Here is a 15,569-nt window from a genome sequence, read left to right as displayed (position 1 = left end):
AGTGGTTTTCACTGCAGCAGTGGCCTTGGCAGAAATGTTGTGAATGAAACGATACAGTGAATGTGCAAAAAATGGTGGGTGTATTCTTCCCTATTATTTTGCCTCTGGAAAGGAAGGAAGAAGCTAGGTGGGTAGGTGGCCTTGCAAATCAGGGAAGTGTCCCCTGATGGGCCCAGGATTTGCTGAGGACTGTGGATCTATTCCCAAAGCTGTGCTGAGTGATGAATCCGGGACATCAGCATGTGGAGTGACCAGTGCCAAAGTCTACCATTTTAGTACACTTCATTGGGTTTCAGTGGAAACCAGACGTTACTGGAGCCAATAATGATCTACTTCAAAAGTTTTTCCCAGTATATTTATTGCGCTACCCTTGGGTTTGGGGAATGTGATTGCTCAGAGTAACTCGATTAGTTGTGGACACATGTAACAGACCCAGAATCTGATGTGTCCCTGTATTGGTCTCTGTACCCTCTGTTTAGTTTAGCTTTCAAGAATATCCCTTCATCTCTTAGGGCAGTGGAGCACTATGAATGGGACCATAAGACCTCCTGCAGGACCCTGGTTCTTGCAAGACATGACTGCTGTCCACAAAGCTATCGGAGTCTGCCCAGGGCAAAACTGCAGGGAGTGGCATGGGTAGGGCCAGCGGATCCACAAAATACACAGTGGGACTGATGAACATATTGCCATTTATTGGGTCAGACCATAGATCCCTCTGGTCCAGTCTCCCATGTCACACAGTGGCAAACAGCGGATGGGGAAAGGGGGAGTGAACAGGGTATGACTAGGGATGTATTTGGTAGCAGTGTGGGTCCAAGACAAAATACAAGTGCAAAACTCTAAAACTCTGGGTCCAGAGATGATACCTGCTATTAGACACATCTCATCTTGCTTCAAATTCTTCAGCTTACAGTTTAACTAGAAATGATCTTTTTATGAAATGTGCTGTCATACCAAAGATTCCCTGACTGTACCGAGCTGTAATTAGCTCTTGTAACTAGCAACAACTCAAGAGTTCAAGCAAAAATTGAATCCAAGGCTTGGATTTTCCGGACTGTATGCGAGCACATGGCCTCACTTAGCAAGGTATGGTTTTGTTCCTGTGCCCATCGATCAGCTGCATGTATCTACTTTTTCCAGGTAAGATGTTAATGCTGTTTTCCTTACAATAGTGATGGATATCTGGAGGCCACAAAAGCAGTGAAGTGAAATTGCCACCCAAAATCAGCATGTACCATTCAGATGGCTGAATGTTCAATGCTTCGGGTCATCAGAGTTCAAGGGAAATGTTTTGGGTCATTTTAGGGCATCAGTGGCTTTTCCTTTTAATGCTTCTAGTGTTAGCTCATGCAACCTCTGGGCAAAGCACAAATACAAATGCCTAAAACTAGGCAAAGGTAAAAAAGTTACACAATGCTGGATTTGTGAATTATTATTAAATTATTTGAAATAAATACAATTCCTATATTTTGTAGGTGCCTCATTGATCACAGTCGGAGCTCAAATCCCATTAATTTCCAGGCCATCTGGAACCATCTGGGATTGCCCATTCAAATACCTAGAGGTAACCATAGTGGAAAGGGCAGCAAAGGGCAGATCCACATGGGTTTTTCAGCACTGAATGCAGAGGCAGCTAAGTTTTTAGGTGCCTAATTGAATGAATGCTACCCAAGTTACAAAGCAACACTCCCTCCACAGTGCACATCCAAACCAGTCAGTAGGAAGGATAGAGCCTAGGCAAATGTTTGAATCCTGCCTCTCTCTAGGACTTAAATCATAGAGAAGTTAGGACTTACTTGCTGTACCATGAGGGTTCAACTTGGGGTTCATGACGCTGAGCCCTCTCCTAGAGTTAGGTGTTTTAGTCCTAAGCCCCCGGGCTATATATCAATTGGTGAGGGACAGTTTTCAAACCCTCCTGCTGGAGCTGTTCTTGACATGTCAAATGGTCATTGGGCTGGGGACAAGAGGTGGAGTGGGGAGGTGCAAGATTGAATAGCTGGATCATACACACCTGGGAAGAAAGTGCTGAGCTATTCAGTGGAGCAAGGATTGGACCCAGGGTCTCTCCTGTTCCCAGATTGTGCCCTTATCATGAGGGTGTGCACCAGTATAGGTTGTAGCCATGTTGGTCTAAGGACATAGGAAGACAAGGTTTTTTGGGTAAATCTGATATCTTTTATTAGACCAATTCAAATAGTTTGAAAAATTCTTCTTTGCCAGCTTTTGGATGCAGATACTCTTTGTCAGGCTGAGGAAGCATCTGCAGTTGGTGTGTGCTCTTCCTGGATGGGAGGAATAGTAAAGAAGCCAGAGGTTGGTCTGCAGGCAAGAAAGGCAGTCAATGAAGATGTAAATTGAGGAGTTTGGGGGGTTGGAGGAGAGAATGAATGTAGCTGGTAAATAGCGGAGAGATACTTGGGGCGTCAGGTGTCAAGCAGGTTATAGTGTGTCATAAATCCAGTGTCTATATTTAGTCCATGATTTTTTGTATCCAGTAGGTTGGTCAAATGAAGTTCATAGGCTCGTCTGTGCCAGGTGTTTTGTAAAATCCCTTTGGGGATTAGAACTGAGAGATTGGAGAGAGAGTGGTTTTCTTGTGAGAAATGTGCCCCCACAGGGCATTGGGTATTCTTGTCTTTTCGGTATGCGCTCATTCTGGTGCACAGTTGTTGTTTGGTCTCTCCTACGTATCTTCCAATAGGGCATTTGGTGCATTGGATGAGATTATATTACATTTCTGGAGGTGCAGGTGTAAAATCCAGGACTGGTGCTGGTTCTGTTGGGGGGTGTCGTAATTGTGGGGGTGGTGGAGATATGTTGGCAGGTTTTACATTTCTTGTCCCGGCATGGTCTGGAGGGTGTACAGTCACACTCAGCCCTTTCTCTTTTTAGGGACTGCAAGCCAAGTGGAAGAGCCTCAACACCAGGGGGGTATGAGTGCTCCTGTCCACCTCAGAGGTGCCTGCCCACCCCCACCCCACGCAACCTGGGGCTGCACAGAGAAGATGTAGCTGCACGGAGAAGATGTAGATGAAGGGAACTGAATCCAGCTGTCCTCCATCCTGGGTGAACCAGCAATAAAGATGGAGGAGGGGAAAGTGCTGCTTCTCCTCCTTCTTCTGTCCTTTGTAGGTTAGACATGCCATGAGATTGCCGCAGGGAGAGCCTTGTTTGCAAGTCCTACTGGTGCTTAGGCATAACCTGGGTGCCAGGATGCTCAGCACTGTCAAGAACAAGGTGCTGCTGGCAGAGCCTCAGGCATCTGCACGCACTCAGGTGCCCATGGACTTATTACATCTCCAAAGCCAAGGAGCTGCTCAACCTGGGTTTTGAGAATCTAGTTTGGCCAAAGGCAGAGGCAGTTAGCCTCTGGGTCCAACCCTAATGCAAACTGGTTATGGCAGGGGCAGTGCCCCTCTGAAATAGCAGCAGTTTGCAAGCACTTCCTGAGCAGAAATACCATGTGAGATGTTAGAAACAGCAGTGGGGGGTTGCAGGCCTGAAGTCTCCCTGGCTCCAATGAAGTCACCAAAGCTGTGTCAATTGACAGCAGCAGGGGAAGCGAGCATGTCTTTTCTAATTAAATGTGATCACTCTGAAGAGTGTCGTGTCACGGGGATGGATGCTAAACAATTATCTTTTCATAAGCTCGACAGGCCTCAGAAGAAATAATTATCGCGAATCCTGCAGCGACTTTCACACCAGTTTAATAGGTCCATGATTTCAGGTCATTTTACACACGCAAATGCCAATGCTATCAGGTCGCTGATCTCTCCCGAAGATTGCCTACTGCATGCAACAGGTCCACGGTCCAGCTTCCTGACTGATCATTTCAGAGAGCAATGTAATATTCTTTCACTTGTTGAATGAGCTCGTGATACTGGTGGCTTGAAGCCAAATCCCAGCCTTTGCATCAACGAATGTGCCAAACCCAGTGACAGCCTCGTAAAGAAGGGTAGGATTTGGGTATTTATCATGAATGAAGCTTTGTCTCCCCACCCCTCCCTCCCATGCATACTCCGGGCTCTCGATATTTGTTCTTCAAAAAAAGAAAAATTAGTTCAATTATCACTGCGCGTCAAAATGTCATGATTGGAGAAGAACTGAATTAGGACTGCGGGATTCCCCAGTGATCAGTCAATCCAGAGGGAAGCAGCAGCACTGCCTAAGTCTGTGCTGATTGAGGGAGCGTTGTCATCTCTTTAATCCACTTGGTGTATCGGGACACTCGGGTGTAGATCCCGTATTTGCCCTCCTGCGCGCAGTCCTCTCCCCAGCTGGTTATTCCGGTGAGAAACCAGGTCCCTTCTATGTCTGTAGCGTGGGGGCCTCCACTGTCCCCCGTACAGGTGTCTTTCCCTCCTGTTGGGTAACCTGCACAAAACATATTCAGCAAGATGGAGAACGTGCTGCTTTTCAGGCATGTGGAGCGGTCAACGTACGGCACTTTCAGGACCTGCAGGACGTGGGACGTCCGCCCGCGGAAGAACAGGCTCCCCCAGCCGCTCACGGTGCCCATCGCGTTCTTCAGGAGGTTGTTGGTGAACTCCTTGCTCGCGATGCAGATGGGCGTCACGTAACTGTTGAGCTGCAGGGGACTCTCCAGCTCCAGCAGTGCGATGTCATTGTGATGCTTATTGACCTTGGCATCGTAGGTGGGGTGGGGAATGATATTTATTACTTTCCGGTGCTGCTCAGTGCCATCCTCAGTCTCGGTATCTTGTTCACCTGCAAGAAAAAAAAACAAGCGGCTTTTTTTATTTTTGATCCTTACAAGCAGCCTGCAAGGTAATGGATGATGACATTGGAGTTAGATACGATCGACACTGCCGGTGTCACTCCGATTCGGTGGATAGCCACCAGATCCCACCCCGGGAGCTTGTTCATACCCAGGGCTATTAACCGTGCAAAAGGAGTCGCGTGGATTTATTGCTGCTGAATGCAGAACTCAAGTACGTGGCTCTCAGTTTAGCTTTCCTTGGAAGTAGAGCCAGATCCCCAGTGTCTGGCCCGCAAAGGGTAAAGGGATGGGCAAAAGGATTCTCCGAAGGCTTGTGTGAGAGCAAGGCTGGAGTTTCTGGAGGACGCGGCGTCCTGTCTTCTTTCTGGCACGTGGATATCTGAGCTGTGAGTGCCTACTAAAGTTCCCCTGCTGTGCCCAGATAAGGTTCATAGATTCATAGATGTAGGGTTGGAAAGGACTTGAGTAGATCATCAAGTCTGCCCCCCTGCGCTGGTTCTTTGGGTAAATCCGGTATCTTTTATTAGACCAACTCAAATAGTTGGAAAAATTATTCTTTGCAAGCTTTCGAAAGCTTGTGAACTCAAATAGTTGGAAAAATTTTTCTTTGCCATCTTTCAAAAGCTTGCCATCTCAAATAGTTGGAAAAATTCTTCTTTGCAAGCTTTCAAAAGCTTGCAAAGAAGAATTTTTCCAACTATTTGAGTTGGTCTAATAAAAGATACCGGATTCACCCGAGGAACTTTGTATGCCCATGTCCTTAGACCAACACGGCTACAACCTACACCCCATTGTGCCCAGCACCTATACATTTTGCTGCCCACCTTCAGAGGCTTGGCTCTCTAAGGATGCTTTGCCAGGACAGTAACCCGGTGGAGGTAGGTTTTCCCTGCCAGCACTGTGTGACTGTGTGCCTCGGTTGCAAGTGTGCTCTCCTTTCCAGTGCTACCACACAGTTCACCCCCTTCCAGCTGGGCCATGGCATTAGCTAGCTCTCCATACATATGAACTCTGTAATGTTCAGCATTCACATCTGACATCCAAAGCCTGCCTTTCCCTGCTCTCAGGGGTGCCCCAAATTCCCTGCACCTGGTCAGGCCCTTGCTGCTCCAGATATAAATCGGCTGCAGGCAGTTTGTTGCTCAGTGGTGCAGCTGGTTTGCTTGCCAGCAACTGCCTTTCTTACAAGAGCAGGGAGGGAAAGGGTAAGAGTTTACCTAGCTGGTTGCTTCTCTTGCATTGGGATTTATCTGGTGAGGCCAAATGAATCCCTTTTGTCAGACAGCCTGAGCTCCCCTGCAAAGACAGGAGGAGCAGGGTAGCTTTTCCCACTGTGATCGACATCCTTCAAGGAAACAGCCCTGAGAAATGACTTCAACCTGTGACCAACAAGCAGCTTCTTTATCCTGTAGTCCCAAGTGAAATGAGTGTGTGTTAATTCCTGTCTCAGTCATTTGAAGAGCTCTGCTATCGCCTCCAGAATATAGACAGCTCTAAATAATAGCTGCAGTGCTGCTGGCCTTCAGGGTGCCCTGTCTTCCTGCTGAACCTGCCCTGAGAAAACCAGAAGAGACTCCAACAGGAGAGGTGCGCCGGCTTTTTTTGTTGTTGTTGTTATTGATATTGCTGTCCGATCAGAGCCACTGCAGTAGGTTTGGTAAGTACCGCACGGCTGATGTTGGGCCGCTGCCGCTGTGCTACCTTTGGGAACGAGTTTCTTTGCAGCAGGATGTGAGAAACGAATAGCTGCATTTCTGAGCTGTGAAAAGCAGACTGCTGTGGACAGGGGTTTTTCTGATGGCTGTTGCTTTATAATGTTGAGGGGGAATGGAAATGCTGCTCCTTTGCGGAGGGGGAACTTAAATGCCTGTTTATTCCAAGCCTCACACCCCAGTTGTTTTAACAGCAACGTGGGTGTTTAGCCTGCGTGGTGGGGTACACAACAGAAGGTGGGACACATGCAATGTGTGTGTGGTTTGTTTTTTGGCACAACTCAACAGGCAGGGAGGGAGCCTATACACTCACTTCTTTCCTCTTGTTACTTGATGCTTGTCCGTAAAAGGTTTCTCATTAAAGCCCAGCTGTGCTGCTGCTGTTAGTGTATAGAGAACTGGCTTAACTGAAGAGGGGTGAAATACGTGACGGAACTGGAAACGAGAGCAAATTTGCAGCAAGCGCACACAAACGCACGCTGTTCAGGGCAAGGATGAGCCCTTCCGGAGGGATGCCAGTTCACGCTCTTCCCCAGGCTGCAACAGCTTAGCGCCTGTCCGTGTGAAGTCTCATGGAGGCAAAGCACAGAGCAGGGAATGGGCTTTGGGCCTTGTGTTGCACAGTGGGAACCCTACTGAACCTGCTGCCCTGTGCAGCTGCACCTCTGAACTGGCACAACTACCCCTCTCCTATCATCTGCCCCATGCAACATTAAGGACCATGGCAGAAGTCCAAGCAGAGGATCGGCATGCATGCAGTAACCAGAGCCGTTCTCTCTGGGCCGCTGCGCTCTTCTCTAACACTGTCTTGATCCTTGATCCTTCTCATCCTTAATCTTGGAGCTGGTTAAAACTAAGTTATGAATCTAAATATATAATTTTTATTTTTGGTGTGTTTCTATAGTATTAAAAATATTATCTTTATCATTACTTTTAAATAATTTTTTTGGCATGTTTTAGTGTGCGTGTCACGCCCACACACACCTCCTTTTTTTCTGGCTACGGTTAGCAAGTGGGACCTGTATGAATGCCACATGCTGGCTATTGAACTAGACCTACCACATAAATAATTTGGGGGAACTGACTGTGAAAAGTTATTTTAGCTCTTGCCAAATCTCCCGCCTCTGGCTACAGGGCTCTGGATTGAATTGGGTTGCACGGTAAGCAATCAATACTAGCCCAGTGAGTAGGGGAAAAAATATCATAGAAATACCGAGAAAAGTTGTTTTGCAGAGCAATACCATGTGCTTGCCAGAAAAGTTCCCAGCAAGACTCGACTAATCTGAAATGCTTGGGGACTTCTTTAGAAATGTGCAGGTTCAGAGTTCACCTTCAGCCCAGAATTTCCATTTTCTATGGCAGTTCAGTATTGAAGGAAAGCCTTGAGCTGCCTGTACAGAATTATTCCAGTGGGTTGCGTGAATCGATGAGGGTTTTTTTCACTCAACACTTTACTGAGCTCTGCAAATTTGAGGCCTGATAACAAGAGGAACAAACGTGCGATCTTTAATTGGAGACAATGTGTGAAGAGGTCCGCATACCTCATTGCACAGACCGCTGATCGCATCCTACTGGGGATAGAGCATGACCTAGCTGAAGGACACTTGTGGCCGTGCCGGCTCTGGCTTCTGATGTGAGGTTGAGTTGAGTTGAGCGAGCGGTGGCTTTTGTGAAACGGACTTCTGCCTTTCTAAAATGAGACCATTATTTTGTGCCTTGGGTCCTGCGGAAACCAAACAACTCATTCCTGACCATCTCCTGCGGGCCACGTTTGGCCCTGGTGCAAACTGTTTGTAGCTCCGTTGTTGGCGTTGCAGTGGAGACAACTTGCACGAGGTTGGACTCTGGACCTCCCTCTGTCTTTTACTATCGGTGACTATCGCAAAGCCCAGCACGCTCTAGCCCTTTCAAGGCATGGTGGTTGTTCCTAGGCAAAAAGCCTTTGTGCGTGGTTTGGATGTGCCCACGTGATTCCCGACCTGTGCAAAGCCAAGCTCCCTACCTGCTGGGGACTGTGCTCCATCTGCAAAACAATCTGCTGGGACTTGGATGCTGATTTTAATAAGGCACATCTGGTCTCCTGGTTGCAGGGAAGGGCTTTGTCTAGTTCCCGTCTTACTTAGCATGCTTCAGATAAAAGCCATCAGGGATAAGGCTCCTGTTTTTTGGGTTTTTTTTGGCTTACCTGCTACCACAGTAATCTCTGCCCCAGGCACCAGACAGTGTGCTGCCGTCACGATCCATCTCTCATTGACAATAGACCCACCACAAAATCCTTTATCGTTATTCCTCAGATGAACCTATGGGGAAAAGAAACGCGAGCCCTGGGTACTGCATCACCCGGTAATGAGGAGGAATCGCACATGGCAGTTATATTTAGGGGGAGGACAAGGAGTGATGAATAGCATCTGCTAAGTGGTACAGAATCGGCACTCAAAGCAACCGCCCGCTTTCCTCCTTCTCGAAAGCACCTTCCACCGAGTCCCTGAGCTTCGTCCTTTAACCCAGCCTGCCGGCTGACAGTAGATACTGTGCACGTTGTTCGAAGGGCTGTCTCCTGTTCCTCCCCCCTAAGGCCATGATGAAGGCAGGGCAATTGGACATAGCGTAATATTCAGTCCCTTCTTCCCTAGCCTAGGACTACAGTACTTCCAGATGGCCCCTGGTACATTGGGCGTTAGCATACCAGCATGGGCCGGAGCCCCTGGGCACAGCTGCCCTTCCATTGGCGCTTGCAGCGCACGGACATCCGTGTTCGTTGCTTCAAAGTGCAATTTCCAATTAAATCTGCAAGCTGACTTGATGCAATTAATCCAGAAGAGTGATTATTATTCTTATTTTTTTTAATTTATTTTTGTTTCCCCTCCCCTATTCCTTTTGTTCCTCAAAGGCAATGCGATGGCTACCTGATAGCCGTTTCAGACTATCCCCATACCTCCTTGCTGGATGTTGCCTTGACTTCAACAGATCTTTAAGCATGAGAGATCAATATTCATAATTATGAAGAACAGCCCTGCAAACAGCAAGCGACTCGTAGCAAATGGAGATAAATCAATAGTTGGTATCTCACAGGTGTCTATTAATACCCCCCCCCCCCCAATCTCCCTTATATTTAAGAAAGAAAAATAACCATGCTGACTCCAACCATGCCGTGTTTTGCCGGGAAGGGGCTCTACGTACCCGACAGGAAACTTGCCGGGACATGTGCACCCCCAAGCCACTGGAGGGCAGCACAGATTGACAATTACAAAAATAAACAATCCGGTGCCAATTAAATGTCGGGCTGTCAAAGTGCATGAAAGATTTATTTTATCTTTTTAAGAAAAGGGATGATGGAGCATGGCTTTACGCCTCCCCGCACCTGCCCCCTATCGTTGCCTTCCATTGAAGGTTTAGACCTATATTCAAACTCGACGGCTTGGGACGGCTTTCGTTCCCGATTGTTGTGGTTTCCAAATGAAGCCACGAGGTTTTTCTAATGTTATTTGGGCCACAGCACCATAAGCACCTGCATAGGCCTAGTGGAAACCACATGGCTATGTATGTTGGCAGTTTTGTGCCAGGGGGTGAATGGAAAAAGGGCCCCGAAAAAGGACCGACGGCTCGTATGGAGCCCAAAGCTGGGTATGAGGCCAGCAAACACTTTGGAGGAGGAAGCTGGTTTTCCGACTGCTCTGGGGTGCTCCAGATAGCAGTGAACCCGTAGGGCTCCTCTGCTGCCTTGTGGATGGCAGAAGTGGTAAGGGAAAGCCACAGATGCCGGGAGGTTTAAGGGTGAAGGTTGCCAGAGGGCAAGATCAGCCTCCCCATCTGAGTGAGGCTTTCCAGCCGTTCCCCCTCCGCTCCCTGGACCGCAGCATCACTTACTAGCAACCTTTGCTTATGGATGACACTGTGTAGTCGTGCATCACTGCAATGCAGTAGATGAGGGGAGACAATAGTAGAAACAAATCTCAAGCATCGTCTGCCTCTGAGGACAACATCTGGCCTTTCCCTCAAGGCAGCCAAGTGTAGATTTAGGTGCCTAATTTTGGCCTCCAATAAACAGCCTGACATGACTTGCCTGTGGCTCGGTGTACACACCCGCACGCTCAGGGGGACGTGACTTTTGCTGCCACCCATGAGATGTTATGCTAACTGCTGCCGTTGCCTGCTGCTCGCATTTTAACCGGCAGCCCCCTCTCTTTTGGACTCTTTCAGCAAAGCGGTCTCTGCCCCTTGCTGATATTTTCTTATCATTCGGCTTCCTGGAAGCGCCTTCATAAGGCACTCGCTCTGCATCTGTTTGAGATGGGCCTAAAATACCTGAGCTTGAGCTGTGCAGATGGAGCCTTTTATATTCCAATTTGTGTGGTGCCTATTCACTGTTCTTGCTTTCCCCGTGGCCAGCTGTGCCGGAGCTCACCGTATCATCTTCTTTTTAACCTCATCCTGATTTTATTTCACTGCACGGCTCGCACAGGAGTCTGCCGGCTTCATCAAAGCCGGGATGAACTTGAAGAGCCGTGGAAAATTTTGAAGTTTTAACATTTCTTCCGCGCCTCGCTTCCCTCGCCCTTTGCACCACGTAGGCAGATCTCTGCTGAGCTCCCTGAAGGCAAGGAGGCTCAGCACAGGGGCAGCTGTCTGCTTGTAGGGCCAGCTGCAGCCTCGGGACCTGTAATGAGGTGGCGGGCCTGTCTGCAGCTCAGTGAAATACCCTAGGCAAAAGGGGCTGGGACAGACCTTGCATAAACCAGTTTGACCCAAATCAGTTAAGTCGGGGATACTACATTAATAGATTTTAGGGTCGGAAGGGATCATCGAGTCTGACCCCCTGCTCTGGGTTAATAGATTTTAGGGTCGGAAGGGATCCATCAGATCATCGAGTCTGACCCCCTGCTCTGGGTTTTCAACCCGGTTTATCTTGAACCGGTTTCAGTCATTTTTGAACTGGTTTATGTGCACCGACCTTCTGTTCTGTCACAGATTTAAACCAGTTGCTGATCACTTAAACCAGCTGATGTGTAATGGCTGTCCTGAATTAAGCATCCGTTATGGCTTTGGCCTTTCTTCCCTGTGAACCTGTACCTTTTAAAACCTGACACACCCCATCACATTTTATTTAATCAGAGAAGCCTTTGGCTGGCTGGATTGGCATGCATAAAGTGTTCATATCTCCCGCTGCAAAGCCCCCAAAGCTGGTGCCTTTTGCTCTCTTTGGACCAAGAGGTGGTCCTCCAGACTCCTTGCAAGTTGCCAAGGTAGCCCTCCCCTGGGCAACATTTATTGCATGTGCAGGTACAGACAGAAATGGCACTCTCTACTAGTGTAGACTCCCAAGAGACCCTAGGAAACTAAGCTTTGAAGGGTCTACAAGAGAAATACTGCTATGCACAATAACAATAATTGGACTGAACAGCAAGATAAACCTCCAGTACCTGCCAAGGGATTTCCCCCTTCTTGCTATCCGTCCCACCAACAACTCGCGTATCTGATTTGGTGATGGGCATGATGCGACGCGAGGTGGATGTCACATCATCGGTAGCGTTGCCCGGCGTGTAGTCTGTCGCGTTGCCCGGCGTGTAGTCCGTCACGTTGCCCGCAGCGTTGTCTTCAGCTTCGTCCTTGGTAGAATTGGTGGTGTCCCACTCCTCGAAAGTGTTCATGGCTCGGGTGACCTTGCTTTTGGCTTCTGGCGCTGAAATCCTCCCGCAGGGAAATGGCACTGCGCGAAGGAAAGGGAGAGATTGTTACCGCGGCGTTTCTTCTGGCCGCGCGTTGCGTTCGGCCTCGTGACAAATGCCTGTCTCTCTGCCAGGGAACGCATCTCCCTCTCGGGATGATAAAGAAGGTGGAGGGAAGTGGGCCGACTCAAATGTTCCCTGTTTATGTTTGAATCAATTTATGGCACTTTAAGGAGCTCTCGCGGTCAAATAAATTCAGCAATAAAAAAAAAAGATCCATCAAGAGGTTGAATATGCCAAGTTATGCTCAGTGGAGAAAGCACAAAGCTTTGCCAGGCGTTGGAAGACTTCTTGAGCAACGTAAAAAAAGAAAGTGAATGTATCTGCATGTATGAGAGAGAGAAATTTAGACTTTTTTTTAACACATGCTTCACTTCAGCCTCGGAGTAAGTGCCACTAAGACCAAGGGGTCTGCTTGCGTGGGTGAAGTTGGCGTGCCTCCCTGCACTCCAGAAATGCGTTTGAGGCATGCTTTTGACCTGTTAAGGAAGCCTCTTGGCCTCCTTGGCATGGCCCCAGCAGGGCTGGCGGGATAAAGGAGTGGTCAGCTAGCTAATCCTGTGAAACTAGTAGTGGGCCGGATGACACCAGAGGCATCTCGAGGAGCAAAGCCTCCCAGGCCTGTTGCGTGTGGCTATCCTGATGCCTCCCAGTGAGCACAACTCCACAGCAGCCTGAAGACGTGTCGGCGGGTGAGATGGAGCTATGCTTCATGGAGCTGCCCGCTGTCCCAGCTTTTGTCTCTGGATGCCTTTGCCTAATCCTGGCCCACCCTGTTAACTCCGAATCGGCACCCTGATGCTCTTCACCTGCTTCCTAGTCAAATGCTAGGAGTCCAGTATCCCAGTGGTTGCACTCAAGGGATGGTGGGCGCTCTTAAGAGATCAGAGGATCATATAGAGAGGATGTCCATATGCTGAATAACTTTTGAGTAGCTTACAGGGAGGAGATACCGAGTGCCCTATAGCATCAAGCCCTTAAGCTACTGCTGCTGGACTCTTGCTCTGAGAAGTGCTGATGCAGACATGACCAGAATTTCTCCTGGTCGGTGTCCGTTAAACCTGGTCATTTTTAGGGACAAAAATAACTGTTTTGCTTCTGGTTGCATTTAACCAGTAGCCTGCGGAGGGGTCTGGATGACAGGTGCTGTACTGCAGAGTCGGCGCCGCTCGGGGAAGAGCAGCTAATCCCACTGTATCTTGTGCATCAGAGAGGGGACTGAAAGCAAAGCTGCTACCCGCCTACACCCAGCATGGAGGCAACAAGGAAGGGGCCCATTTTGGTACATGCAGATTATGTCGGTAGTGGGGATGACCTACAAAGAAGCTTATTTTATGAGGTTCGGCTTGTGACAATGGCTGCGCGTTGTCGGGAGGTCGTGTTTTTATGCCCAAAGCGATGAAGAGTTTGAGGAATCCTGTTGGGGATGACCCAGAGCATCAAAACTGGGAACTGGCCTCCCTTTGCACTTATGCAGGGAATGCACTCCTCTTGCTTAGGGCTGACATTTCTATAGCAACTAACTCTGCTGCAACACAAACGCAGGCAGCAGAGAATGGAAACGTGTGTGCGTGTGCCGTAAATATTTTACAAGCAGCCAAGGTGAGACGAATATTCAAGTGTAGGTAGAGTTGTTATTTTTTTTTTGGAGTTATTTTTAAATGAAGGCTGCATTGGCAAGCTACTCTTCGTATTAACTTTGCTTCCCCATGTCCATTCCTCTCCCACACCATCTGCAGAAACCCCACTAAGCACCATGACAAGAACAAGCACTGATGCTAAGTTTCCCCCAAATCACTAGGGATCCTGTCATTCACCTCTAAAAGGGAATTTTCACTTTTTTGGTAGTAAAATGTTGTGTGTTCAACAAGGGAAACATGTTACACTTCAGCTTAGGACGGGAAGGAAAGGTTAGCCTATCCAGTATAAGCTAACGGAGGGATTTTTCAGTAGGATTTGTCATTGCCCAGTCTGAAACTTGCCCTTGTTGTCCATAGTAAACCCCTCTCCTCTTGTGAAAAGCGGCATGGCAGCTTAACGAAGCAAGCCCTGACAGCTTGTGGTCCATGTTAGCTGAAAGGCTCTTAGCACAGAAGAGGAGAATAAAAGTCATCAAAGCTGATGGCTAAAAGGTAAACCTCAAATCAATGTGTAGGAGCCTGAAGCATGCTTCCTTCCAATCCTCTGATAACCTTTTGGTGCTTGCTCATCACCTTAGGTATGCAGTTTTGATGTTTGGTCTCCGACTTTATTATTTTTTTTTAAGTCCTATTTTATTCAAGCCCCACCTTGAATTCTTCTGTGAGTTTTTAATAGAGAAGTTCTGTCGTCTGTCTTAAGTTTCCTATGCTTGGTGTATTATTGAGATGGTGCTTCATGACCAATTACACTGGCATGTTGTAGATCTGTGTGTAATATGTACCAGGGGAGTTCTGGTTATTGTAACAGATGAAGAATGCGGAGATTTGGGAAAATTAGAACAAGATGATGGTTATTTGATTTAAAAAAAAAAAAAAAATCCATTAAACTTCATTCTAAAGTCGCAGACATGAAAAATCCATTTTTTTCCCTTTTTTGGGAATAAAGATTTAGGCTGTGTATTTTAGCACGTGCTGCAGGCGCTTGCATGTGTTGTATGTACGCGTGTGTGTACATGCACATGCATACAGTGATGAAACAGAAATACCTCTCTAAATCTCAGCTAGGAAGTGTGCAGTAAGGTCTTCTCGAGTAACTTATAGAATAGCTTGATGGTATTCAAAGATCTTTGAATATCAAAGATGTGTACTTGAAGGTATACAAAGATGTATTCAAAGATCCCTGTTTTACACTGTTAAACAGCTGGGTATTGGGTAAACAATACCCAATGGGTATTACCCACCTTGGGTACTGTTTTATACTGCCTGAGTATTTTATACTGCCTATAGAATTTACCCAACTAAAAGGGACTATTTCCACTCTGCCTTTTGTAGCTGAAATACCCAAAGCATCCAGGGTGAGGAGAAAATAGCTCTGATTCTGAAATGCATCATAGTGAAGAAACGGCAAACAACGATTGCATTTCCAAGGGGATTTAGACATACACGAATCCTATGGATTTCAACAAGAGTTGGGTGCCTAAGTCTGCTAGGGGACTTCGGAAATCTCAGTGCAAATCCTGAAATCATTGTAGAACCTGACCTGCCGGGATACAGGTTTTTCTGTCTTCGTGAAGTTTGTAGCCAGCGGCACAGGAGCAAACCACTTTGTGTTGCGGGTCATTCTTGCAGAATTGCTTGCATCCTCCATTCTTGGTCGCACAGGTTAAATCTGAACGGGAAGCAAAGAGGAAAAGTGGTGCAATGCTTTGCAAGCATGATGAGACAACGAAAAATTAACGGGGGGGGG

The 15,569-nt window shown here is 47.7% G+C and overlaps 2 protein-coding genes across 2 annotated transcripts in view; one reads left to right on the top strand and one right to left on the bottom strand.

Moving 5' to 3' along the window:
• Window positions 1-3,694: 3,694 nt before the first annotated feature.
• Window positions 3,695-15,569, bottom strand: part of F9 (coagulation factor IX) — a 20,964-nt gene continuing 9,089 nt past the window's right edge. The window contains exons 5-8 of the mRNA XM_019521335.1: window positions 15,363-15,491; window positions 11,877-12,163; window positions 8,642-8,756; window positions 3,695-4,731 (exon numbers count right to left, since the gene is read on the bottom strand). Of these exons, the coding sequence (XP_019376880.1) occupies window positions 4,169-4,731; window positions 8,642-8,756; window positions 11,877-12,163; window positions 15,363-15,491 (1,094 nt within the window). The 3' untranslated portion in view covers window positions 3,695-4,168. The remainder of the gene's footprint in view (window positions 4,732-8,641; window positions 8,757-11,876; window positions 12,164-15,362; window positions 15,492-15,569) is intronic.
• Window positions 6,129-15,569, top strand: part of FGF13 (fibroblast growth factor 13) — a 511,145-nt gene continuing 501,704 nt past the window's right edge. The window contains exon 1 of the mRNA XM_019521340.1: window positions 6,129-6,331. The gene's annotated coding sequence lies outside the window, so the exon portion shown is untranslated. The remainder of the gene's footprint in view (window positions 6,332-15,569) is intronic.

Source organism: Gavialis gangeticus, unplaced genomic scaffold (genome assembly GCF_001723915.1).
Source record: "Gavialis gangeticus isolate Ggan-Ray unplaced genomic scaffold, GavGan_comp1, whole genome shotgun sequence".
Classification (NCBI taxonomy): domain Eukaryota; kingdom Metazoa; phylum Chordata; order Crocodylia; family Gavialidae; genus Gavialis; species Gavialis gangeticus.
The sequence above is the reverse complement of the archived record's forward strand: the minus strand, read 5'-3'. Positions and strand labels throughout refer to the sequence as shown.